The following is a 26,578-nucleotide window of genomic DNA, read 5'->3' on the forward strand; positions in this document are numbered from 1 at the left end:
GACGGTTTTGATTGCACGGGGCTTGGCGTGATTGTGATTTTCTCTCTTTTGCAGCAAGAAAAGACAAGAGAACTGAGGGGCGTCCCGTCGGGAGCAGCTCCCTCCGTGTGCTGGACACAAAGCCGCGAGACAGGAGGAACAGGAAGCCATAATGATTTGCATGTTTAAATTTGTTTTATTTTATTTTTTACTTTATTGTAAAACGTCATGCGAAGATACAAAAAAAAAGGAAGAAGAAAGGAAATTTTCTACAAATTTAAATTATTTTCTATATTTTTTTGAAAAAGGCGAAAACAAGAACACATAAAAGGTGAAATCTCAGGTAGGCCTAAAGCATGCGTAGTGCAATGTAGTGTAGTGTAGAGCAGTCGAATGCCATTTCATTTTAATGATCAGCCCTGCGAAATAAAGTTTTTCATTGATTGTGTGCATCAGTCTTGTATTATAATGCACAATAAACTGAAATAATCCAATAGGATATGGATTATTTGACTGTGGTGCAGGAAGCGGCGCATTGAGTGTGTTAACAGAGCAGAAGCTTTGTCGCCCCCTTCTGGCGATTTGTGTGTAGGACACATGCCTACGGTCTACAGTCTGAAATGTGGCCACAAAACACATAAAAAGGAACCAGATTTAAAAAGGAACCAGATTTGAAATAAAATTTTCTGGAGTTAAAGACCATGGGTAAGGTTCACGCAGGATATAAAGGGAGGAAGAACCAGGAAAAGCCCTATAAGAGAAGACTAAAGTCAAGACAAGAAATCAGAAATACAAGAAACATGAGGAAGAACCACAGACAACCTAACAAATGACTAACAGGGAAAGGCAGATTTCTGTATATATACGCTCTCAAGGGCTGATGGAGTAACAAGAGACAGGTGAGACCAATGAGGGGAGGGGCTTGCAGAGAAAAGACACCAGGTGAGACAGGTGACAGCTTAAATCCAACAAGAAAACTGATTAAAAAGGGCCTTCTTAGGGGCCGCGTCCACGTTTTTCCACCTCATTCAACGCCCAGTGTTTGAAATTATAAGGTGATCTGATTACGTTGCAGGAGGGCTTGCACTAGGCAAGGCAATCTCAACATGTTCATGTCCACGTGCTGAAGACTGGTACCAGTGAACGGCAATAAACTCCAGAGTCCACACTCGCTGCAGACGCTTCGTGTTTCGGTTTATTCACCTGAAATCTGAAATTATGACCAATCACAGAAGTGTTTGCAAGCATTTACATTTAAATAGTTTTGCAGGAAGATGGTCAGGATTAGATTTATCATAGTATTTATGTCATGTAAAATAAGGAACTACATCTAGGGTCGCCCTTTTACAAACTTTGCATTCAGATGACTTAAAAAAAATGTGAATTAAATCATCAATTTTCACCTAAAATGCTCCGTACGTGACGTCCTGAGTCAGATGATTGTGAGAAGTTGCTTCCAGATTGCTCCAAAGTCTCCCCAAGCTGACCTCTGACCTCCCCGATGCGGACAAGCCGAGGCAAAAAAAAAAAAGCAGCACATCGTTTTCTTCAACAGTTTAATATCTTTATTTATGCTCTCACTCTTTGTGTCTCTCTCTCTCTCTCTCTCTCTCTCTCGCTCTCTTTCATCCCCATGAAACAAATCACAGTTTGAACAACAGATCTAAACGGATCTATACAGGTGACTTTAAATCATTAAACGTAAAAGTGTTACGACTATTCCTACCAGATTTAAGGCAGAATCCCACACAGAAGTGGCCAAAATATTTGATACTGATATAAATTTGACCCATTATTAGCTTCTCTAATAAACTAGGAACCATCGACTAGACAATGGGAAAAGAACATCTACAACAAAAAACCCGAATCCAACATTGACGTGGTGTTAGTAATATATTAGTAACATTTTACATGAATAAAATATACTATGTATTATACATTGTTAAGACTCTTTACCGTTTATTACATGTTGCCCTTCCCAGAAAAAAGGTATTATTGCATCTCTAGAAGTAACCATGGTCCTGCGGCTGCTTCACCGTCATGCAGGTGTCTTTTTTTATTTATTTATTTTTTTTTTTAGCAATTAGCTTCAGATGCTAACACACTGAGGATCATTTGGAGAGGAGATCACACGTCCATGGATGACACGTACTGACATGATGACGAAGAGTATGTGGATGGGTTATGAAGCTTTGTCTACAGTCACCAAAAAAGTTTAGCAGTTTTTTTATTTTTTATTAATATTATTATTATTTAAAGCCAAGGCCAAATAGCAAGAGAGACAAAAAGTTCCCAAACTATGCCGCCATGCTAGTTTAAAAATGTCATTTCCCCGTGCCCCTGAAACGTAGTGTAGTCAAAAGAAATAGTTGGAAAATAAGCTCGTTTGCTTTTTTGTGTTGCAGTTAAAAGATTGACGCGACACGTCTCTTGTAGCTGTGAATTAAACACAAAGCTAACGCCAGCAAGAAATGACAACGCCACAAACATATCCGGCAGTTTTACACTTTTGGTACAATTAGTCTAGAGCTTAGAGCCAGGATAGCAAAGCTAAGCTAGCCTGCTGCTAACTTTAGCTTCATATTTAGCATACCGATATCAGAGCAGTATCAATCGTTCCCATCTAATTCTCAGGAATGAAGCTAATATGCTAATTTCCCAGAAAGCCACTAGCTTAGTTTAGCCTTCGTGCTAAACTAAGCTAATCTTAGCTTGATATTTAGCATACACCACGAGAGTTGTATAAATCTCCTGATCTAATTCTTAGCAAGGAAGCTAATGCAAATTTCCTCGAATAAACAGTTTTTGTGAGCAGTTGAGCAGAGTCGGGCTAATTGTTTCAGTTTTCGTGCTAAGCTAAGCTAACCGGTTGTTTGTCTTCGCTTCATATTTAGTGTACAGACATGAGAGCGGTGTCAAACTCCTCTCAATCTAATCCTAATATGCTAATTTCCCAGGAAGTAAGACTGGTTGCTCCAGCATTTTCAGTCTCTGTGCTAAGCTAAGCTAACCAGTTGTTTGTCTTAGCCTCATATTTAGTGTACAGACATGAGAGTGATGTCAAACTCCTCGTCTAATCCTAATATGCTAATTTCCCAGAAAATGCTAAGCTAAGCTAACTGGCGGCTAACTTTAGCTTCGTATTTAACGTACAGACATGAGAGTGGTATCGATCTCCTCGTCCAATTCACGGCAACGAGGCTAATACGCTCACTTCTTTCTTTGACTCACTGGGGATATGCTTCACTGGAGGAAAGACATTTGTTCAACAGTGGAGAGGACTCTGGAGTGATATGAGCGGTCGCCGTCACAAAAAACATTTACATATACAGAATATATAAAATGTATATTTAGTACTTTCAAAAAACTACTAGATTCGCTATGTAGCCAACTCATTTACATACCGGTGAAATAGATCAGCATTGGCAAATATCTACTCTTTCAGTTTTCTATCAGTGAGGTGCTAAATTCGACAGCAGCATTAAATGCTCCACATGTATTTGTGGTTCGCTGTGGCAGGTTTTTTTTTTTTTCCATTTTAAAAGGACAACTCGCAGTTGCTGTTGGAAAAATATAAAAACATACAAAATACAAATAAAGTTTAAAAACTGTTTAAAATTTTTTTACTTAATTGGCCCATGAATACAGCGGTTACTGTAGGTGTCATATAATTCTGGCTTCCCTCTGTTGCTGGTATCACCAAACACTGATATACAGTACATAGAAAAAAAAAAAAACACACCAATGTGTCTTCCTTGCATTAATACCGTTTCCTAACAAATGTTTCTTAGATTTACACAACTTGCACACAGACTTACATGACAAAAAAACACAGTGTAGCACAGTACAAAGGTGGTTGAGTGTGGCACGGTATAGTTGCTTTTGTTTTTTGTTTCTTTTTTTTTTGATCTACCGACCGACTGACCGCACGGTGGCGCCGCCAGTATGTGTCATCACAAACTTGTCTCCCTGTCCAAGCTCTTGTCATGCCTCCGCCGCTTGTGGCGCTTCTCGCCGCCGCTGAAGAGAAGAAGAAGAAGAAACAAATGCAGCCGAAGTAATAAAACAAGAAAACGTGTATGAAGTTAAGTGTCATGCAAGCATGCAAACAAAAACTGTGTCGCTTATACTGTATAATATTTAAGAGAACTAGTTTTATTGGCAAGCAAAGGCCTCACAAGTGGTGCATTATAAAATGTGTCCATGCACACCCATGCCATGCCATGCCATGCCGTGTCCGTCTATTTAACTCCCGTCACCTTAATCGTAGCATTTCAGACCCGACAACCACTTTCCTCGTGCAACCAGTGATCACACAGAAACAAAGACTCTTCATGCCGACAGGGAGCCGCTGGGAGCAACTTACCTTTGGGATATCAGCTTCTGAGAGGTTAGGAAGGGGAGCTAATGGGGCGAGAGGGAGCGAGAGAGGCAGGCAGGAGACACTATGTTAGTCTATCCAGTGGGAAATCTGCACGGGCAGGCCTGCTCTTAGAATAAACACACTAGCTCTTCAGCTTCCTGGAAAAAATGTAAATGTTCCTTAACATTTCAATAATAAACAGCTGCCTTTTATAGCAACAGTTTTTCTTTTTTTTATCCTGCAGGAAACTCGCTTAGGGTTTGGAATCAGTGCATGAGAGATACCTTTTAGTGCCTGGTTCCTTTTTAGAGCTCTCAGAGGGGTTGACGCTCTTCCACACGTTCCCGAAAGATCCTTTGGACATCTCGTCGGTGATGTTCACTGTGGCTGGGTCACTCCTTGAAACGCACAGCGCAGAGGTTATGATGTTACCTCTGTATCTCCCGTGGCAACACTTACAAACACACAGATTCTCCAGATGAATTAATCAGGAACAAGTATGATTAAAAACCCAAATGGCTCCTTACTTGTAGTGTCCCTCTAATGGCACTTGCACAATGCCTTCCTCCTCCACTATAATGCTGTGCTCCTCCTGAAGAAAGGTAAAGAGAACATCTTCCACATCGGCAGAGACTCAGAGTAATCACAGGTCACCCAAACTGTGGGTTATTACTGCACCTCTTCCGCGGCATCCTCCAGTTTCTTCTTCTTCCACTCCGGCATCAGGTCGTCCAGCCAGCTCAGTTCTCTCTTGCTGAAGATGAAGTCCAGCAGCTTGCGGATGAACACCAGGGCCAGCACCTAGAGGAGCGGCAGCAGAAAACATGATGATATCCACCTGTCTGTCCACCTGTCTTACCTGTTGACCGACACACGCAAACGCCCCCCTGAGTTACCATCATGGGGAAAACAATGGCAGCCTTGGAGGTCTTGATGATCCACAGCAGGGCCAAGCAGGTGAGCTGGATGATGGTGAAGAGGTGCACCTTCCTCAGAGGGACGTGGCGAAGGTAGATGAAGTCTGGCTGATGCTTGGCCGGCATGCCGAACAGCCTCAGGCGATCGAAGAACTGCACAAATCACGCACGTTTATTCATTTATCCTCCAGTTGTTTCAGGGTTGTTTGACTTAAATACCGACACGCTCAAGCTCACCTGAATGCCTCTGAGAGAAGAAGCCCCCATGTACAGAAAGACTCCATACAGCACTGGCATTGGGATAAACTGAAGACAAAAGAAATGTACATGGTTTGATTTACATCGCTTCAAGCCGTCACTGTGCACGCTTCTTAGTTAGCGTTCATCCCTGACCTTTAGCACGGAGGTCATGAAGACGGAGCAGCCCATCAGGGTGAAGATCATGAGGCCGGTGAAGCGCTGCTCTCGGATGCCCAGGAACTTGGGCTGCTCCCCGGGCGCCGAGCACTCCGACTCCAGCTTCAGGCTGTTGACGTGGGAGATGGAGAGCACGGTGGCTGCCACGAACCACGGCAGGCCCATCACGGAGCAGACGCCCAGCATCACCCCCACCACAAACAGGTCCAGGTGATAGCCGCAGCCTTTCTGCAAGGGGCAAGGGCGAAGGATATTTGGCTTTAGGCGCAAATAGGGGGAGCTATTGCACTATTATTGCTCGATCCAGTGACATACCTTCAGTTTGTGCTCCTTCCTGTTGATAATGACAGCTGTGATCTGCTGGTCCATGAAGATGAGGATGGTGCAGAGGAGGGCAGGGAGGAAGGTGATGATGGTGGTCCACCAGGGGTTGGGCCCCACAGGGTTAATAACCCAGCCTCGGTCATCCCTGGTTGGCTGGAGAGAATTATTATTATTATTATTCTCCCAACAAGCTTTCTGAGCTATTCTGTAATGATGTTTGCTGCAGGTTTTTCTCGCAGACTTACTTTGAACTTGCTGGGGACTTGTAATTTAGGCGACGGGATCCCCAAGGCGTAGTCTACAAGCACCATGGTGAGGATGGTGATGAAGACGGCAAAGTCGCTGATGATGGCCCGCACCTGGAGGACAGAGACGATACTGTAAACGAACTGTAGACATCTAGAAGCCCTCAAATTAAATACTACTCCCCCCAGTGCATCCTCAACACTGCTTGATATAGATCTGGACAAAGCTTTACAATTGTTCTACCACAAGGTGGCGCCGGCACACTGTAGATCTGTGTGCCAACATCACGCCACACATTACACTCATGAGTGTCACCTCAATGATAAACCCTTAAGAGCCTGCACACATAGCGAGGCCGACAAGGCTGCGGGACACTTGCTGTGCCACAAAACAACCTGTAGATGGCGGTATAATCTAAAAGAAGTCAGAACAGCAGGTCCCAAGGCTAAACGAGAAGTAAATTGTAAAGAAGTTAGTATTTGATGGTAAAGGCGGATGTTTGTACCTTGGTAGGGAAGTAGCGGCTCGTTTTGAACTCCTTGAGGAACGCGGACATGAAGACGGTGGAGAAGAAGAGGACCACGCACCAGAAGAGGACGTCCGGGATGTACGGGCCGTGCGGGCCGCAGGCGGTGCCCTCGAACTCCCCGTGGAACATCTCGCACTCCTACTGGCCCCAGAGGACACAGCGGTGATGGCGACGGCGGCATTAAATCGGGGCGGCGAGCAGAAAGAGGATGGGGAGGGGAAGGGGGTAATGATGTCAATAAAAATGATTGATGGCGGTGATGAATTAGTGAAGTCTGAATAGCGACAGCCTGAAGCATTCACTGCTGATTCTCCTCTCCGTCTATAGTACATGAGTCATCGGTTTGCATAAAGTCCTCACGTGATCCCTCCTCCGAGACACTAGCCACTATGCATGTAATGTGTAGGAGTGACGCAGCACGCTGGCATCAGCTCGACTGATTTGTGATATCGCTCCTCGCCGCGCTGCTTCTCCACACTCCTCCTGCGCGACTAAATCCTGTGAAATCCTGCCCGCGTGTTCTTAATCCCCATCTAGACTTATGACGCTTCTTCATAAAGCAAAGTGTGGGCTGAGCGAGACACAACGCTGCGCCAGCCACCGAGAGAAACACCCCCCAACTCTCTCTGAAGGGATTTTGGCTAGTTCCTTACCTTGACCTCCAGCATGGTCCAGTTGACCTGAGAGGATGTGATGTTTCTCTCCTCCCAGAAGCGAAGGGTCTCATTGCTGGGGTCCCTGGGCTCCACACATGCACACCTGTGGAGTGAGAACAACAACAAAAAAGGTGAATATATTAATAGAAAATAAAACTATTTATAGAAATCTGGAGTGCAGATCTAAGATGTTTGAGATTCTCAATGGTTGCAAGACGTAAAAACCACTAGAACTCATCCCATTTTTCAACCTCAAAGCGTCTGCAGGTATCTATGTCATCCACCACTAAGTAGACGGTCAGGATCCTGTCTGTCCAGGCTGTCTCCTCTGCCTTTTCAAGGTGACAAGGGCTACAGCAGCTGGGATTACCTGTGGTCGTCCAAAGCATTAAAATAATTGGACTTTCAGTGGGTGCACGTGCTGCTGATCTGCATAAATTTGTCTGCGTTCAATAGTTTTAGGGTTTTTCTTCAGAGTTTATGATATTACACTGGATACTTTAAGGTTCTGGGCTGCTGCCGCTGCAAAGCAAGCAAGTTCAATATGTCTTCTTGGGTTTTGGGAGTTGGTAATACGCAGTTTTACTATTTACTGACACTTCATAAGCCAGTATGCAATCAAAATACATTTGCAAAGTGCATAAATGTAGTGACGTCTGCTGGCAACAGAAATCCACAGAAGGAGTTCTTGGCTTGAGCCACTACCCAGCTTATGTAGCGGGATAAATGGCGGTGCCTCGGACACACACTCAGCATGGGATTATTCGCCATAAAGCGAAACCCATTACTGAAAAAATGGACAGGGCGTCTCCTATACTGCTGCGCCATCTGTCTTGTCGTGACACAGCGATGCACTTGCGGATTTAGCGTCGAATTATACATTTTTCACTCACGAGTACTGCGTGAGCTTCTGGAGGTCGTTGTTTTTATTGATGGGGTAGTGCACCCCCAGGTGAAGCAGCTTCTCCAGGGCCTCGTAGATGAAGATGATGCAGATCAGCGCGGCGAAAGCCTCCTCGGTGAAGCGTGTGATGTAGCAGACGAGCGAGCTGGCGTCCGTGGCCACCAGCAGCAGACAGAAGAAGGCCGTCCACAGGCCAATGCAGGCCCTCAGGGAGAGGTAGGAGAGGCCGTATTCCCTGAGAGACGACAGGACGAGCGCATAAACACACAGAGGAGGTGTCAGTGAAGCCTGAAGTCTGAATGGAGATATTGCACAAATCTATACTCGAGAGAAAAGCCCTACTTGCAGAACTTGAAGAGGATCTTCTCAAAGACGAGAACCGGCCCGGTGCTGCCCAGGATGGTGAGGGGCTGGCCAGCGAACACAGAGTAGGCGATGCCGGTCATGGACGCCCCAAACAGGGACTCGATAGCACTCTGGAAAACACAGGATGCAAACAGATTTGTATGCGTGACAGTAGCGGTCACACTCAGCGTCGCAGCATCTGTGACTCATGCGGCGAGCGACGGGAAGTCAGCTCGGTCAGCATAAGCCGGGCCGAGTCGGAGGATGAGTCAAGACTCAGCGGAGCGAGGGCGGCAGAAGAGACCTTACCACTCGTCCCTCCGTGGCCTCGCCCAGGAGTCCTCCGAAGGTGATGACGGGGGACATGCAGGCGCAGTAGAGGAAGAGGAAGGAGGCCAGACACTGGAGGCTGACGGCGTCCGTGTAGTCGGAAAGGTAGTGAGGAGCCTTTCGCTTGATGTCCAAGATGAGCCCGCCGCAGAACCTGCAAAAAAAATATAAATAGTGTTTTATTTATAAAAGAAAACGTGTTATCACGAGTACGAGCTCATTAATTTCCAGTACGTTTCCAACTATTAAACTATTACCTAACCACCCCATGCAGAACCATCACACGTGTGTGCGTGTCGACTCATGCTCACCCACAGCAAGCCGACTGCTGCAGTACATGAGGATGGAGGAGAGGAGGGGGGGGTCGGTTGCTACGGCAACAGCAGGCAGACCGTTATGCTTATTTTATTCGGAGCGGTAGGCAGCCATGCCGTGTCCCGGGAGGTGGTTGGGGAAGGGGAGTAGGGAGTAGAGGAGGGGTTTGGCTGGGGGTAAGATCCTGTGCCGCAGCGTACCGCAGCTCAGCAGCAGCACATCATTCACTCCTCTGCTGTTAAACCACCTAGACGTGCACGTCTGCACTTCACGCTGCAGTTCAAGAATCCCCTCGTAGTGACTGGGGAACATATCGCAAATGTCCGGACGCTCGTTGCACGGACACGTTATTGTTTAGTTTCAGCGATTCTTAAAGTTTATTGAAAACTTTACACGTGTTTTAAGACTGTCGTCGTTTCTATGCCAGCTGCTCGGCGACAGAAACAGAAACAGAAATGAGGACGACGCTCGCAAATCACAACCGCCGACTTGTTGTTGTCGTGGCGTTTGTGTAACGCAACAGTCCCGGAATTACTGGGTCAAGCTCATGCCATCTAAGCTTACATTATCACAACAAGTGCTCCAGTTCTGCTCCTAAATTATCCCAATGATTACTCGGCACAAAAAGACAAAAATAAATGAATAAAATAAAACACGAGCAACGTCAACCAGAGCTGACATTGTCAAAAAGTGTAGTAGTTTTCCTTTTATAAGGCTGAATAAGCATTTGTTGTGCATGTTACAATAAAGATGCTCTATTTAAAGGAGTGGTGTGTGTACTCACGTGGCAAAGTAAGTGTTAAATAATAAAAAGATTGCTGCAATATTGAAGAATGTGACTTCATGTGGGTTAGCGTGCTCGGACTGATCTGAAGTCACAGTGAATTTAAGCTCAAACAAAAGAAAGAGGGAGTCTCTTAAGAGAGCTAAATTTACAGTTTCGGGATGGTAGCGAAGAGGCGACAGGAAGACGGGTCTGAAGAAGAAGAAGAAGAGCCTCTAGAGCTGCACACAACAGATCACGCCGTCACTCTCCAACACTTACTTCCCAGTGCGCTGCAGCTCGGGGCCGCCGTGCCCTCCGTGTTCCTCCGACTCCCCCAGGTCCGTCACACCGTTGGGAACAGGGGGGATCTTCCGCTTTTCCTGTGTGGTCAAGATCACCGTCAGTCAACTGTCATCATCATCAAGGGCAATAACAAAACAAGACACGGCGGCTGTTAAATCTCTGCAGAGGCAACACATTTTGCAGATGAGATGCTTTAAATTACCTTCTGATTCACATGACAATCTAATTACGCGGCGGTGTGTGATTAAGCCACCGCAGGAACCTAATGACGAAGACCTGAAACAACCTCGGGTAAGATTCTCCCCCGACCAAGAAAGTGGACCAAAATAACTAACGGAGGAAAATTTGTTTTTTTATTTTTTGCAGAGGATTGAGAACAGGAGCCTGGGGAGCGGCATCAAAGCGCAGAATACACGGCAGCGGAGATTAAAGGAGAACGCAGATGCTTAAATATTTCTCAGCAGGCTGTATAGTGCACACACACAGAGGCTTTAAAGCTATAAGCAGCCACTCAAATGAGAAATAGTTTACAGTTTACCTGAGAGGGCACATTCTTAGGAGGCTCTATTCTGATGGAGGGGTCCCACTCTCCAGGGGGCAGCACCGTCACCTGGTCCAGGAACTCGTCGATGCCCGCCACCAGGTCATTCCTGTCTTTGGCCTTGTACGCGACGTCGTGGAAAATCTACGCAGGGACACGAACGAGAGAATTCATTTACTCATGATCGGAGTTTATTTATGCGACTGTCAGGAAATCAAATCACAGTGACAGGCTTCAATTCATTCCCGTATATGATGAAGTGGGCTAACGTCCATACACGTCTATTTTCATGCATCCCAAGGGGCTGCTGCCAAAGAAGAAGAGGGGGAGGGGGGGGAGAAGAAGAAGCAACATCTGCTACAGACGGCGGTGAGTAACATTAGCTCATAGCTCCACTGTGGGAAATCTCCCGTCACGATTTTCATCTCGTACCCCAAAGGTTTTTTTTTTTGTTGTTGTTGTTTTTCCTCGCTTTAAGTCAAAAGGTCGGGTTCGGTTATATAAAAACAAGCCCGGAGCTGGTAGGTGGACTGATTTACAGGACGGCTTCTCTGCTCCCTGAGCTGCACTAAAGCCAAAAGGAATGAACTATATATATAAAAAATAAAAAATAAATAAATTAAAAAGACACATGTATTTTCTCAGGTTGGGCATATTTCATATTAACGAAAATAAGAGCCCCATCCTGGGAGCCGAACATTTCCAGAGCCTCTCGCTCTTTCTTAAAATAAACTGGCATCCGGTGATGGAAAATAACTAAAGTAAATACATTTACTCAAGTGCTGCACGTAAGCATCCCATCTCTGAGGAAATTCGTTCTCTGCGCTAAGTGCGTTAGCGTCAAGTTTCATGCAGATCATGATGTATTGAAAAGGGCAAATTGGTCTTTTCTTATTTTGTAGAAACTCTTGCACTAGAAACACTGAAAAAACTGTTTTTTGCTTTACTTTACTTAAAAAATTAGTAAAAAAAGACAAATATTTAATCTTATTTAGCTTTTTATGAGCAATAAATGATCAGAAAATCACGTTAAAGAGTCTTGAAATGAAATTATTTGTCTTTCTTTAAACAGTATTTTGACTTTTATGGTTTTACTGATTGGCATGGATGACAACAACAGTCTTGAACATTATACACCTGTTACTTTACTGAAAATGTGGCTAAATCTTAGCTTGAAACCTTGAAGTACGACCCTGGTGTTCTTCCACTCACCTCATCAGTCATCAGTGTAGCAATGGACCGGCCGATTTCATGATACTGGGGACCTTTTCCCAGAGGCCCGAGCAAAATGAACAGAAACCTGTGCAACGCAAAGAACAAAGAAGGGTTAATGTCAAATCCTTTTTTAATGAAGCATTCAGGGGATTATTGAGTCGCCTCCCCGCCAGCAGAGAGCATAGCAGGAAGGGATATTACCTGGTGGTGATGGGAACTTCAGCCAGGCCGTTGAGCAGTACAGCAGGAGCCAGGCGGATGAAGGCCACCACGGGGCGCTCCAGGAATTCCAGCTCCCCCACCAGCACGTTGGACGCCTCGGCACCCGGAGGGATCTTCTTCATGAAGTGGAGGTCAATCTGCGAGACGGAGGAAAACCAAAACAGTGCTATACATTTGGGGCGAAGGGGTTAGCGGATTCTGATGGTCAAACCGAAAACAACCGAAGCAAACAAGCTCCAGTTAAATCTGCGTTATTTTCCCAGGGTAGGAAGCCCACGGTGAAAAAATTCACACGTAACCCAAGCTTGGTTAAACACACAGCGCTAGTTATGAGCCCGGCTATCAGTGGCCGTGGACAAACAGCTGGATCAGTTGGGGGTCTGGCTGCTCACCTTGCTGAAGTCGACGGCGCTGTTTTCTCGGCTGACGTCCTGTTTGCCCTCGTTGTTGGCCGGCTGGGACTGGGGCGAGACTGTTTGGCCTGTCAGGGAAGAGCAGGAAACCGACATCAGTTTTCCAGGGGTGCTGAGCCTATCGCAATACTGCTTTCCCACACGAAGACAAAGGTTTCCAGTGAGCGGCTACGGGGTACAGTTACATTCTCTGAAAAAGGTGATACAACATCTGTTTATTGGTGAAAAGGGATTAGCCCTAGTGGCAATAAACACAATGCTGTACCTTTTTCAGAGTGTACCAGGTGAGTGTGGTTTGTAGCTAGACTGTTTATAGACCGTTATATTTTAAAAAAAAACACATGAGGAATGGTTAGTGGTGCAGTGGCGATCGTGATTTTACATGAAAGGTAGGCTTCATTTTCCCAAATTGAGCTTAAAAACATAAAAATCTTTAACTTTCACTTAAAAACTTTCTTTCATTTAAGTCAAAGATTCCTCCCTTTACATTTTTAAGCAGTTTCCTGCGTCGCCAACGCAGCAGTTTCAGCCGTTCGAGCAAATCAAAGCGCTCTGAGGCAATGCTACAACTGTGGCTAGCTCAAAATGCTCAAAATGTGTTAGCATGGGACGTGACGCTACCACAGTGACCCTGTGCAACACTTTAGGAAACGCTCTTCTTTGCCGTCTTGCTGCGTAACTTAGAAATGATTCCTTTAAAAGGAACAGTTTGAGAATTATACATATTTACAAGCCAACGAGACATGGACATATTTGTCGAGAAGCTACGTCTTAAGCTAAGCTAACGGTCTGTTATTCAGTCCTTTAATCTGACTACCAATTGCAAGGAAGACCACGTTTGTGTTATTAAGTTACATCATGATTTTTTAGTGTTTAGTGGCTATACAACTATTAGTTATTAGTGAACATCTCTTATGGTTTCTAGTCTTCAAACTCATCAAATGACAATGACATGAAGTGAAGAGTATCATCATACTGGCTATGTACATGAATACTTCTGTGGTACGTCAACAACCGATTGATGAAGTATGAAAAGCATAAAAGAATCACATGTGCTTTGCATGAAGAGAACTCATTTCTAGCCTTTCATGACGATACTCTCCCCTTTAATGTGTTCTATTTATACTACTACTACTATGATCTCTAGCATTAGCTTAGGTGCTCTGGTTGCCTGTGCAGATTTCCTGCTCTGCGTCTTCCTGTGCGATGGGACAGTAGCCTTGCGCCACTGCCTGAAGGACACTAAGACGCTTGGTCTTGGTTTCACCGAGGGGCGAGTGCGGGTTCGAAGGTGACGAAGTGGTGGCGGACGGACACGGCACGCAACATACACACCTCCGACAAGTGCTACGATAGAAGGCTTTTCTGAGTGAAGCATTCTTGGGGAGCGGTTTTTCTGACAAAAAATGCTTCGGTGATTTAACGGTTTGACAGCAGCGGCCGTTTACTGGGCGATTCGCACACATGCGCATGCACACGTGCAGGAGACAGGAGACGAACACACACACACACAAACATGGAGAAACACAAACAAGAGGAGAAAATGAGATATCAAATAGTGTAACAGCAAGTCACAGATGGATACACACTGGAAAAATCATGCGAAGGATTACGACGCTATACATAAAAACAGAATATAATCACATACAACAACATATATGATTGTAATGGAAATAATAAAAGTCTGCGGTGCTGTCTACTACAAGTGTAGGTGTGTACGAGAGCCTTGCTCACCATTCTTATCCATGGAATGAGGCTCAGACTGCTTCTTGCCAATATCAGCAAAGGAGCGTACAATGGGGATGCGGTTAGCCAGTTTCTTGTGGTTTTGATGGTGGTGCTGCTTGAGCAGGGCTTCGCGGATCCTCCTCCTGGCATCCTGACCTACAGGGCCAGACACCTCGTGCTGATCCAGAACCATGTCTGAGGAAGGAAAACACAAACAGAGCACAATGCAGATGTGTGTTTTGCAGCCTACTTTTTTTAAGTAATTTGTACATTCACAGAGGCTTCCCCTGATTGTGTCTGTCGCCGCGCGGCAGCCAGCAACGCTAAGCCGATAATTCCAACGACAACCAACCCACTGCTTAATCGCACCAAACCAGGTTAAGTTCAACAGATCTCAGCAGTGGAACAGTTTTTGCTGTAATCACATAAATATTCTCTATGCTGATCTCAAATGCTGAAACACAGTTCCCTGACTCCTCCTGAACAAAGTCAAACGGTCGTCAGGATTGTATTTCTGCGAGAACTTCTGCTGACAATGTTCATCTGCACCCCACACTGCTATGAACCCTTGAAAGGTTCATCAGACTCGAAGCGAGCAAACTAAGAACAATATCCATGAGTTTTAATTTAATTAAAGGCTATAGGAAAACTAATATTATAAAGGCTTGAGGTCGACGTCTGGATGTTTCAAATTAGAGAAGGAAATGACTAATGGATTTTTAGCGCATAAGCCATTTGGTGCTTTATAAAGCAACAGCAGAAGATGAAAATCAATATTTTATCCCCAAACAGGAAGAGAATTCATAGATCAGACAACCAGACTGATGTTCGATCTCTTGGTTTCAAGCAGGAGTGTCTGACTTTTTATTAAGGCGATAATTCTTTGTAATGGTGGATGTCAGCGTTTTCTCAATGTGGAGGAAGTTTGATTGTTCACTGACTTTATTTTGACACTATGTGGGATCATAGTGGCATTTTAATGCTAAGATATTGGCTATAGTGTATAATTTTACATAGCTGGGACATGTAGATATTGAATATAAGAGGCCCGAGGATGGAGCCTTGGGGAACGCCATCTTTTTCTGGTCTTTACCTGCGATCTCCTCCAGCGAGTTGGCCCTCATGTCCAGCATCACGGTGCCATTCATGATGCAGCTGCGAAGCTCGAAAAGACTGTGTAGAGACAGGGTGGCGACGTAGGGTTTACTCCACCGCTCGCCGCCGTCCTCAACGTCTTCCTCAAACTTGAGCCACCTGGAAACGAGAGTAGACAGTACACTGATTCAGCAGCCTCGTGATAAAAGCGTTCAGCCTGACAGAAGCTAGATGAAAGCCTCAGGTGCGAAAGATGAAACGCATCACATCTGGCCGGGCCTAGCCCATGTGGCCATCTGCAGAGGTGTACCTGGCTGTCTCCTTCCATTCGGCGTCCTCGCCCTCCCTGAGGCAGATTTCGTCCAGCTCAGTGAACAGGGCGTGGGGGATGTGTTCCTCGTCGCCATCCTCTGTCCCCAACAGAAACTGCACCCTCTGAGCTGGCGTGTCTGCTGCAGCGAATGGGACCCGGGCGGAAGACGAGTCGAGACAGGGAAAGGAAAGAAGAGCACGCAGGGAGTAAAAATGTGCATTTACATGTATTTTAGGTCAGCTTAAAACGTCTTCTTCCATCTGGAACACATACTATGTGAGGGGGATTCTCGTCCATCGTCAGCTGTGCAGTCCCTCTCCTTGGACCTCTTCCTGTGTCTGTGTCCGTGGTGACGGTGGCGACGGTGGGACCTCCTACCCAGGGGGACGTGAACCCCAATGTAGAGAGTGCGGTGACCTGGAATTCAAATAATCCAGACACAGAAAAGGTATCGACGTAAGAACCTGTAATCAAACCTAGAGTTTCGTTAGTCGTGATTTTAAAATTAAAAAGGAAAATCTTATAACTGATCGGCGAGGAGTAAAAAGCTTTGGTTCTCCAGCATTCATTTGAAAATATCACAGAGCCAGACCAAGATATGGGCCGATACAATGACAAAAAATGTTGAGAAAAGCCTGATCAAGTGAGTAAACTGAAAAGTTAAGGGGACCGTGCACAACTCCTTGCGGAACTCCAGTGAACAGGAAAGACTGAAAAGGTTGCAGGCTATAAACTCAGCTGCTGTTTCTACTGTCATGATCTGAGCAAAGGACATGCATGAGTACATTATCGTGTTTTAGTCATTTTCCTAAATATTTCAGAAAAGGGAAGATGTCTGCAGCACACTACCAACTCTCACTGTCAAAGAGAAGAGTAACCATAGCTCATGCAAGTTATCCTGGGACTAGGCTCTCAGAGCTCGCAGCTAATACAGAAATAACTGGAGAAAATGCAAAGAAAGACAACAGTCTCAGCACACGCAGCAATATTCAGCAGCGAAAGTCATTTAGTCAGTGAGAGAGGAACCAGAAGAGCACTTAACGAACAAACTGCTACCTCCAGGCCCTGCTCTGGCTGTGCTCAGATAAAGAGCTAAAGTCCTCTTTGAGGATCCTGAAATCGCTTCTGTAATTAGATTACCCTCATAATGAAAGTAATTTTTATTTCAAATTGTATCCAGGATAGATAACAAAAGCATGAATCTGTGTGTGTGTGTGCGTGTGTATCCATGGCGCGTGCACACATGAGCGCGCCTCCACAGGGGCAGCGTGAAGATAATCCGAGCTGACTTTCTCGGCTTTTGTTGCGGCGCGAGCTGCCCGGTCCGCGGCTTCCCTCCCAGCGGCCCTCGGCTCAGTGGACGGACACGGACAAGACTACTGGACACCCTGTACTCTTCATCTGTCTCTCGCGCCATATGAGGCGCCACAGTGTCCGGCATAATGCGACACCAAACGGATCTATTCCCGGGGCAATTTGATTCTTGGGAGCTGCAAAATGGGGGAAATTACTTAGATTAAAATGTCATTTTCTTGTTTTTTTGTTTTTTTCTTCCCCATCAGCACAAAGTGAGCACATCGACAGATTTTAAAGGCATCACTGTTTATTTAGTAGTCTCTGATATTGTCCTTTTACTGTGCAACCACCAAAATCCAGATGACAGGAGAGAGAAGGTGTTGCAGACATATTTTTGCCTCTCTTTTGTGTTTCTGAATTTTCTGGAAAGATAATAACAGAGCTCTTTTGTCTGCTACAAGAAGTGGCGCAAGAAGTGTTTTCGCTTCCTTGGATACATGATTAATCCCATCAAGGACACAAATCAGATCAAAGCGATCAACAGGCACAAGGTGAACCACCTAGGAGCACAGGGAAGTGACAGCATTTCAGGAGGGACGCTCACTCCATCACCTCAGAATCAGCAATAGAGGTTAAGAGAGGTCTGAGAGAACACATTGAGACGACTAACTATATGTCAAAATAAATTTGTAGTTTGGAGCTGTCGTCGCTGTCAGAGCATGTTGCCGCTGCAGACGCACCCATGCAGAGCAAACTGCTCTTAGCATCGAGTAAATTATGCATGTCAGAAGCAGAGGAAAGAGGAGAGAGTCGGTGTGCACACGCAGCGTGTTTCGCAATGTAAGGCACAATCCTGCAAAAAAATTAATAATAATATAGGAGATGATAATGTAAGGGGAGACAGGCAGAGCTTTATATTTCATGAGTCAAGTCCCGCAAGTGGAAGGCTTTTACAAAAATAGCTCTCCTCCTGCAAGGCCTGACGTCACAGGAGGTCTTTTCTTCTGTCGCCACGTCTCAGCGGCCTTCAGTCAGTCGTGGCTTGAATTCGACGCAACGGAGTGCGCCGAGGTTCGCTTTGAGTGTCTAGTCATGTATGTACTGCTTCACGTGAGCAATTGTTAGTGGCTGGAGGGGGAGAGGGGGCTGATGTTCATTATCTGGGATAGCTGCAGTCACTCTGCTCTCAAGCTTATTCCACGGTGCTCACACAAAATTAGAAATTAAAGATTTATCTGTGGAAAATAAAACTTTTTAAGGGGGAAATGATTATATAATTACGCCAGGCTAACAGCATCCTTTAATTCCTTGTTTTGTTTAGTTTTTAATGTCAGTAAACTCCAAGAAAAAACTAAACCAACAATATATATTGTCTCTTTATGCCTAAATTAAAATATTTAGTTGCACTAATTTTCTAAAGTTGCGGTTTATTGCAATTTAATCGCACATAAAGTCAAAGGGTTACAACTTTCCACCATGCTCTCCGTTCGACGAGGGGATCAGCGTCAGCCGTGCGGGGCGGCGAGTGTGATTCGATTCAGACTCGATTGCCCCCAATCAGCCCCACACCTGAAGAGCCGTGGATAAAAGGGCGACGGCTGGGACGGCCCAAGATGACATCTCCACTCTTTAGAAGCTCATTGTGTCTCGCATGCTGTCTTTTTCCTTGTCTGAAAGAAACCTTTGAATTCTGTCTTCTGTCTAAACTTTGTCACCAGATTTTGACTAGTGTTTGTGTGAGTCATTGATCTTTCATAAGATATTGATGTCGCGGGAAGAGGTGCTGAAAATAAAAGACATTTGACTGTCACTAGACTTCCAATTAACATCTGAAACAGATGGATAACACATATCATATATTCTCTGTATCTGCTTGTTCTCTTATTGAATCTGAGCAAAATAATCAAAGGATGACAAACCTTTATGTTACTATAATATGGAGTCTCTAACAGACAGATATATTCATTGTTTTCATTCAGCCTAGTCTTAAACCGATCAATTCATCTTGGTTTGTGTTTGGGTATGGGTCAAGAGAGCTCCGGAGAATCTCCTTCTCCTGCCGTGTTTGCCGTCTCCGTTCCCACAGCGGCAGACGGACACACAGAGCGAGCGAGAGAGAGAGAGAGAGAGAGTTATTACGGAAACCATCATCCAGGGTTGAAGGGTCCTTGAGATGAAAGTACAATCTCACCACCGGCAGGAGTGTCAGAATGAAAGAGCGGCATCTTTCTGCGGGCTGCCTCGGCCCGCGTCGCCTGGCAACCGGGGTTCGGCGGATGCTGACGGAGGAACGGATTCTTTTGAACGCACCAAAGCTTTCTATTCTTGGTGCATCGCATGGGATCTACACTTAGGAGACTGTCTTATTCATGTTTTTCTACCCAAACCCTTTCCAAAGTACTATACATATACTGATTTTCAAACGGTGTCAGCTGTCCTTCCACAATAATGGTTTAATTATTGTAAAAGTATGATTTACCACAGTGTGCTATATGGTCTGACCAGGTTTAATGTCTTTCCCAAGGACACCAATCCACCGATCTCTGAGCCACAGCTGCCTATAAAAATATTTTCACCTGCAAATCCCACGGAAATCAAACCTGTTCTTCATTTATTCAGGAAGCTGTTTGTTCGGTGCAGCAATGAGCACGATGAGGTCTGAAACCCTTTGATGCCGTGTGTGTAGCTCACATCAAAACCCAACATCCGTCTGCGATGATTCGTTAACAGACAGGCTCTCCGGTGTCATGGCGTCAAGTCGTGGCGCCCGTGAGTTCTTGGAGGCCGCAAATTTGATTTAACAGCTGGAAACGGCATTTGGAAAAACCACTCTATTGATCTGCGCTATTCATGGAGCCGCTCGGGTCCACATTAGCGACTCAACGTTGGGGCATTTATTTGTTGTGTTTGCGTGAAACGGGCGTTACCTTCCAGTTCCTCCTTCTCAAAGTTGGTGTTGAGCATGGAGCGAGTGCCCCCGCGGTCCACCACCGCCTCCTCATCAGTTCTCTGCGAGAGACAAGATTAACAGCGAGTTAGCATGTTTGTTTATCAATTCATAGCTTTTTACAGATGGACATCGTGCATTAGACGCCATTTAATCAGCGTTAACCGCTAATTGTTTCAGACCAGACTGGCTTCACGGGTCCATCTAAGGAGGACTTTAGTTGTTGCATAAGAGCACACCTCTCCCCGCCGGCCCCCTATCAGCGTAGACTGACAAAGCGCTCTGAAATGAATACACACACATTATACGTTGACTTCCAGCGGCTGTCACCATGGCAACAAAAGGCAGCCCATCTCCTGGATGCCTGTTATATTTTTTTGAGTCGTGATTCTGACCAGAATGCATCATTGTGCATAAGCCTTAAAAAAATAAAAAATAAATAAAATCACGCTTCGCCGCCCACAACTCTGGCAAGGCCGATCTTTTCCTGCACGCGCTCAGAGCGTGGAGTGGAAGAAACACGGGGCTGGTGCTAACGGATGCAGCCTTCAGAGCATTTCTGGTGATTCTATAAATAGACCTGACCTTGATAAACTAAAATGGGGACTGGTGGTGGTGGTTTGAATGCTTACAGTGCCTTTTTTTTTTCTTTTTTTTTTATATTCTGTGTAAACACTGGCTTGTTGTCGATGGACACATCAGCAAGGACAAACGCGGCTTCAGCCTCAGAAAGAGCGAGGCTGCTCTTATCGAATCCTTGCTGACCTGCACGCCGACACCTCCAGGCCCCAAACGCCAGGACAAAAAGTTGTCATGGTGATGCCTCCTCCTCCTCCTTCTCCCCTCTATCTCTATCTCCTCTGTGTCCTCTGACTCTATATATCTCTCCTGTGCGTATGTGTGTTTGTGGTGAGTCTAGTGTTTACCATTTATTTCACGTGTCCTCTGAATTCGCCGCGAGTCGTGTGTGACCGTGCAGCGGTCCTGCAGGTCGTTAGTGCTCATTAGTAGCCGCGATTTTATGGTTTTGTTTTTTTTGTTCCTCCCACGCTGACGTTCCACGGGGAATAGTGCACTTTTGTTTCACTCCGATTCAAATCATGAACACAAAACAGAATAAGCAAATAGACGCTGATGTATTAGTCCAGACTCAATTGTTATCAGAACAGGAGGCTTTTAACATGATTCGGATTTCCTTACGGGACCTAAAGTGCACATCTGAATAAGTGTAGCACAAATACGAGATGTGTTTCTTGCACGGGCATCAAGTATGTCGCTGTTCCAGCTGCAGATTAACCGCAATGTTTCCTAAGAAGTGCTAAAGGGTCGAACTTGTCAAGCTGGAAAGTCGGGTTAGCTTCCGTGGCTAACAGTTTATTATTTAAAGCAGTGTACTTTGAGTCATTTTTAGTTTTTCTTCCACATAAATACATAAATATCACCTGCATTTTTTCCCAGTTGTTCTCGTGGATTTAATATTTGCTCATGCAGCATGTTGGTGGTTGCAAAAGTCATCAGATTGGGATTAGTCTGGATTTCTTTCCTGCACTTATACAGCATATAAACAAGAAATAGTGTCTTACATCTCTGAAAACTGGCTCTACAAACAAAACCCTTGCACTTATCACAAAAGACACACAAGATCCAATAAACTTAAAAATCCGTTTGATGAAAGTACAATCACTGAAGCTCCTAAAATAAATTCTAGTTGACCAGACGCAATAATCTTCCGAGACACAGCAGTTCGCCCTCCTTTTATTCCAAGCGGTGCGAAGCTTAATTTATTTAATTTTGTTTGTGATTCTGTCACGTTTCTGGTGCAGGAAGTAAATATTGATCAGGTCGGGCGGAGGGACAATGTGCTAAGTAGCGACGCCAAAATAGTAACTTCTGCATCTCCAAACGCGACATTGTAGTTTGGTGGATTCCTATTTTATCTGTGATCGCTCACACCTGTCTCGGCTTGTGCCTCCTCCTCATTACTGTCACCTGTGTCTCATCTCTCCATTAGTTCCAGGTCTATATATATACTCCTCTTTTCCCTTCATCAGTTTGCCTGTTGTATCTTTCTCTTTCTGTGCTGTCTTGCCTGATTCATAGAGTTCTCTTCTTGCTTGTATTTATGACTTTTGGTTCTTTGTTTAGATTGCAAAAATGTAATGCATAAAATCAAATCTCAAGCTTTAAATACAGTTCTCAGACAGTTCTGGACAGTTTATGCAATAGTTCTGCTTCTCCTAAAAACAAACAAAACTGGCGACCAGACTGTATAAAATATGCATGGCACAAGGAGGTGTTTGGTAAACTGTGACAAGCTGAAGGTGGCGGACGCTGGACATCACTCGCTGATCCTTGCCAGATTAAGTGGAAAGCGCTGGTTGTGTGACACGGACGACCAGATGCTGAGGCGCGGTGGGCTTACAGAGACATTAGCAACTGTGCACTTACTCGTAGAGACGTGCACGGGCCCAGATGAGAAGTCTCTGCGGACGGACTTCCCTGGACTACCAGCGGCAGATGGTTTAACGGTGATCTGAAAGACTGATATGTTTCCCACCCTCCTCCGTGTTAATTGTGTCATCGTGCGTGCCTCTGCAATCAAATTCACACCCGTCCTAACCCTCCTCTCACTTAAACTGATGACTGCACTCCATCTGCTCTGAGAGCAATCACATGCATAATCAGTACGGAAGACGAAGTGGCAAAAAAAACAGTTTTAGAGTGGTCAGAGGAGCCGAAAAGAACAGAAACTGATACGTTGACACATTATTCTGTCTTTTTTTTGCCCTCATAATGGCTAAGATGTGAGTTCTTGTGGGTTTAGACCTGGTGCTCTTGGTAGGATCCCCTCAGTCTGAGTAACTCACTCTGTCTCCCTGTCCAAGCATGCACTTTTTGGTATTTCAAGACGTGTCTTCTGAATTTGGAGAGCGGTGTACGAGTGTACATTGCCACAAATTCCAGATGTAGGCTGCTTCTAGTCTCACTGAAGCAAAATAAGGCTGTGTTTTGGCTGCTCTTTTATTTATTTTTGTTTTACATCCCGCTACCGAGTCCAGGATGAGAATCCTGAAACCGCTGCGCCGGTCTACGACAAGTCTAACATATTGTGTTTCTCGGATCCCCTACATGTGTATCTGTCTTGGATTACCTCTGCGGTGGCCGCTGCACCAAGGACGTCTCCGACACCTTTTTTCTGAACCAAGTAAAGGAAACAGCCGCATGTAGTCCACCCCAACAACCTTCATTCATTCATAGAAGAATGAATTCAGAAAAATTAGGGCCGTTCCCAGTGGGATGATGGTGGACCGTCATCTCAGAAGTTCCTGAGATTACAGGTTGATCTTTCGTCTTTCATCGTCTCGGAGAATAAAGGAGGAAACTGGCCCGCACAGTTGAAACAAAGGGATTACTTTCTCGCTTTCTCTCTTTAAAATTTAGCCCAGAAGTGGAATGAACAGTACTTGGGCTGCGAGAGAAATAATTTCACAAGTCCGCATGAACCCAAGCACAGAGATTATCACGCAGATTCTACTGTAATAAGAGTCTGACTGGGATGCTGAGTTGTGAAACCATGTTTTAGTGAGACTCCATCTTTATTTTCTGCATACATGACACACTAATCTGATCTTTTATCCTAGTAACTAAACACTAAACATGAAACAATGGCTTTCCGATATACAAAGCTGCTCACGATGACAGATGAGCCAGAATCTCCCGCCTGCAGGTCCCTGCTTCTATTTATAGACGCCGGTTTCTCTGCCTCACGCCGCTGACCCTAGACCAGCCCCGGAGAGAGCCGCATCCCGGCTCGCCAATCTGGATTGAGATTAATCTGCCAGCCTTTACAGCGGGGATAAAACCTCGTTTCTGACCGCGGGATCAGCGGCGGAGGGGCCCAATGCGCGGCGGAGAGGAATTAAATCAGATGTTTCTTGGTTGGTGCGCCGGGCAGTGATGGAGGGCTTCGGAGAGGACGGGAGCGCGGGACATGTGACCGAGACTCCAGGGGAGTCGAGATGGGAGAGGTGGAGGAGGAGGAGGGGTGGACATGTGACCAAGCATGAGCAGACACACTTGAATGTCACATGAATGTACATTGCATCTACATATTTTAAAGCCCTTTTCATCTTCACGTGTTATTGTGCTTCTGTGACGTGCAGCTTTGCACACGCTAGAATAGGACGTCCAAATGTATACAACTCTAATGCGTACAGGTCTTCTGTAGGCAGTGGTGTGATGGAGGAGCGGTGTGGGTGAATGAGCAGCACACAAAAGAAGAGGAGGCTTCGGGACTGGAAGTGAACTCGGGGACCAGGGGATGTTCTGACGTCGCACGCTGTTAAGCATGCATGACCATGTAGGCGTGCAAAGCCGCGATGCTAAGCCGAGCGGCGTGACCTTCAGGAGAAAGGTTTAACATTGGTCTTCGTCTCATTTTGATTCAGTGCACATTCTATAGATGTGTGCAGCCGGCGCTTCAAAGTCAAAGCCCTGCAGGAGCACGTGTATATATATTCTTTGCATCCGTGCATGTACAGCTGGAAACTGTGTGTTAGGTTTACACACAGGAGGGCTGTAAGACCAAAATAAAAATATATCATAAATGGGGAAATATGTTGAAATTGGCTATGGCCTTATGTGCTCCGGTACCATAAGGTAAGCTCACATTAGCTAATGTTAGCCGTCTTTAATCAAATGCTGGGTAATTGACTTTACTGCAAATTACATTACATTTTATTATTCTATTATTGAACATTTTAAAGCAACTGATTAAAACAGAAGTACTCCAGTGTAATGTTTGATGCTAATACAACAACCTTCATGGATTAGGAGTTGCAAACCTTAAAAACTGAGCTAATCTGCTGCACCACGATTGTGCGACATGTCGTTTAATCAGATATGATTGAGATAAAACCCCTAAATCTGTATTAAGTTTAGCAGGTGAACACCCACCAGAGGAAAGGTACGCCCAAAAGCAGTCAAGAGAGCATGAGGCTGTTTGAGCCTGCAGCCGATTAATGCATAAATACACTTAAATAGAGATAAGGAGTGGAGGACACTCAAAATTCAAACTTCCTGCATTGTCTGGGACATGTCCGACACCGTTTGGGATGCTGAAATTCATGGAAGGCCGCACAGATTCTCATGCTAAGCTAATGCAGCTGCAGCCTCTTCCTCTCTCCGCTACAGTACATGTAATCCAGAGTGTAAGCTAGCCTCGTTCACAACATCCAAGAGAAGCAAGCGGCAGACGTGAGCTTGAGTCACGTGTAAAGCTAACAAGCAGATGGATTTTGAGACTGATAACAATGTGGTTTTGAGGTCTTTATGGTTAACTTACTCTCAAGGCTTCTTCTCAGACACAAATGAATCTACCTCCATGTCCTTTTATGTGCTAAAAACAAAAGCACCCTGTGTCCCAACCACTAATCTAATGAGTTTAATATCTGACATAGAGTATGTGATTTACACAAAAAGTTCAAGTGAGGCACCGTGTCGTCAAGTTCATTGGGTAAAAAGTAAAACAAATGACAAATACAGCACACCTACTGTACTTTCTAATCTCGCACATGACATCTTGTGTTTCAGAGTCTTCGCTTGCGATACGGTCCTAAAAATAAACCCAGCCGACTACTGTGAAAGTGACCTGCTTCAACTCAGAGGACGCCTGCTGCAAATACACCTCTATGACAAGACTTCACATTACAGCTGCATCACCACGTCTCCTCCTTTTACAGCGTGCTCCAGTTTCCTCGTGATTTTTATTTTTTTTTTGCTTGAAAGTCAAAAGTTGGAAATCTCAACGTGACAGCTGGGTCAGCGTTTGCTCACGTGAAGATCACCCTGCTGCCACAGCTGTAAACCAGGGAGACAATGCAATGACTGTAACTGGGGTTGGCGTAGCAGTGCACAGATGACAGGAGACGAGCTTTGACTAATGCATTATTGCACTTTTATGAGTTGGTATAATCACTGCGCTACATTGCAAACGGTAAAACTGCACACCACACCAAATTACAAAGCAATGCCGCATGGAGAGCGCTAGCAAGACGACGTGACTGACATAAGAGTCCTCCAGACATTTACTCCTACGAAGTGCTATCCACAACTTTGGTTCCTACCACCAAATTCAGCATGCTAATAGCGGGACTGGAGAATCTGGTGAACCCATATAGAGACCTCGGCCCGTCCCAACACTAGAAATATTTGAATATATACAAGACAGAGTCTGGGTTGTCCACTAGCGACCAGCTGTGAGCTTCAGAGCCATGGGCTGCAATTAAAAGGGCTTTACTTGAGCAGGGGGCTTTATGGAGGAGAACTTAGCTAGCACATTTTAGCCGCTCTCTTCTTTGATTTTTGACTAATGCACATGAGAACTACCAAAAAACCTAATTTGCAGCGAGATGC

At 45.2% G+C, this 26,578-nt stretch overlaps 1 protein-coding gene across 5 annotated transcripts in view; it reads right to left on the bottom strand.

Annotated features, from left to right (window-relative positions):
• Window positions 1–1,387: 1,387 nt before the first annotated feature.
• The window catches only part of LOC311509279 (sodium-driven chloride bicarbonate exchanger-like), a gene marked incomplete at its 5' end in the record, with an annotated part of 31,999 nt that continues 6,808 nt past the window's right edge, over window positions 1,388–26,578 (bottom strand). For 2 of the 5 annotated variants that reach the window (XM_084574412.1, XM_084574410.1), the window contains 23 exons: window positions 4,109–4,740; window positions 4,870–4,934; window positions 5,021–5,143; window positions 5,239–5,412; window positions 5,497–5,565; window positions 5,653–5,904; window positions 5,992–6,153; window positions 6,246–6,359; window positions 6,752–6,913; window positions 7,429–7,534; window positions 8,325–8,570; window positions 8,678–8,811; window positions 8,990–9,164; window positions 10,371–10,471; window positions 10,933–11,079; window positions 12,148–12,235; window positions 12,352–12,509; window positions 12,765–12,853; window positions 14,520–14,708; window positions 15,607–15,767; window positions 15,919–16,057; window positions 16,195–16,338; window positions 20,145–20,226. In XM_084574412.1, the coding sequence (XP_084430538.1) occupies window positions 4,596–4,740; window positions 4,870–4,934; window positions 5,021–5,143; window positions 5,239–5,412; window positions 5,497–5,565; window positions 5,653–5,904; window positions 5,992–6,153; window positions 6,246–6,359; window positions 6,752–6,913; window positions 7,429–7,534; window positions 8,325–8,570; window positions 8,678–8,811; window positions 8,990–9,164; window positions 10,371–10,471; window positions 10,933–11,079; window positions 12,148–12,235; window positions 12,352–12,509; window positions 12,765–12,853; window positions 14,520–14,708; window positions 15,607–15,767; window positions 15,919–16,057; window positions 16,195–16,338; window positions 20,145–20,226 (3,225 nt within the window). In that variant the 3' untranslated portion in view covers window positions 4,109–4,595. Of the gene's footprint in view, window positions 4,000–4,108; window positions 4,741–4,869; window positions 4,935–5,020; window positions 5,144–5,238; window positions 5,413–5,478; window positions 5,566–5,652; window positions 5,905–5,991; window positions 6,154–6,245; window positions 6,360–6,751; window positions 6,914–7,428; window positions 7,535–8,324; window positions 8,571–8,677; window positions 8,812–8,989; window positions 9,165–10,370; window positions 10,472–10,932; window positions 11,080–12,147; window positions 12,236–12,351; window positions 12,510–12,764; window positions 12,854–14,519; window positions 14,709–15,606; window positions 15,768–15,918; window positions 16,061–16,194; window positions 16,339–20,144; window positions 20,227–26,578 lie in introns of those variants that run through there. The other 3 variants (XM_084574408.1, XM_084574409.1, XM_084574411.1) reach the window with 3 other exon arrangements.

This window comes from Chelon labrosus, assembly GCF_963514085.1.
Source record: "Chelon labrosus genome assembly, chromosome: 24".
NCBI lineage: Eukaryota > Metazoa > Chordata > Actinopteri > Mugiliformes > Mugilidae > Chelon > Chelon labrosus.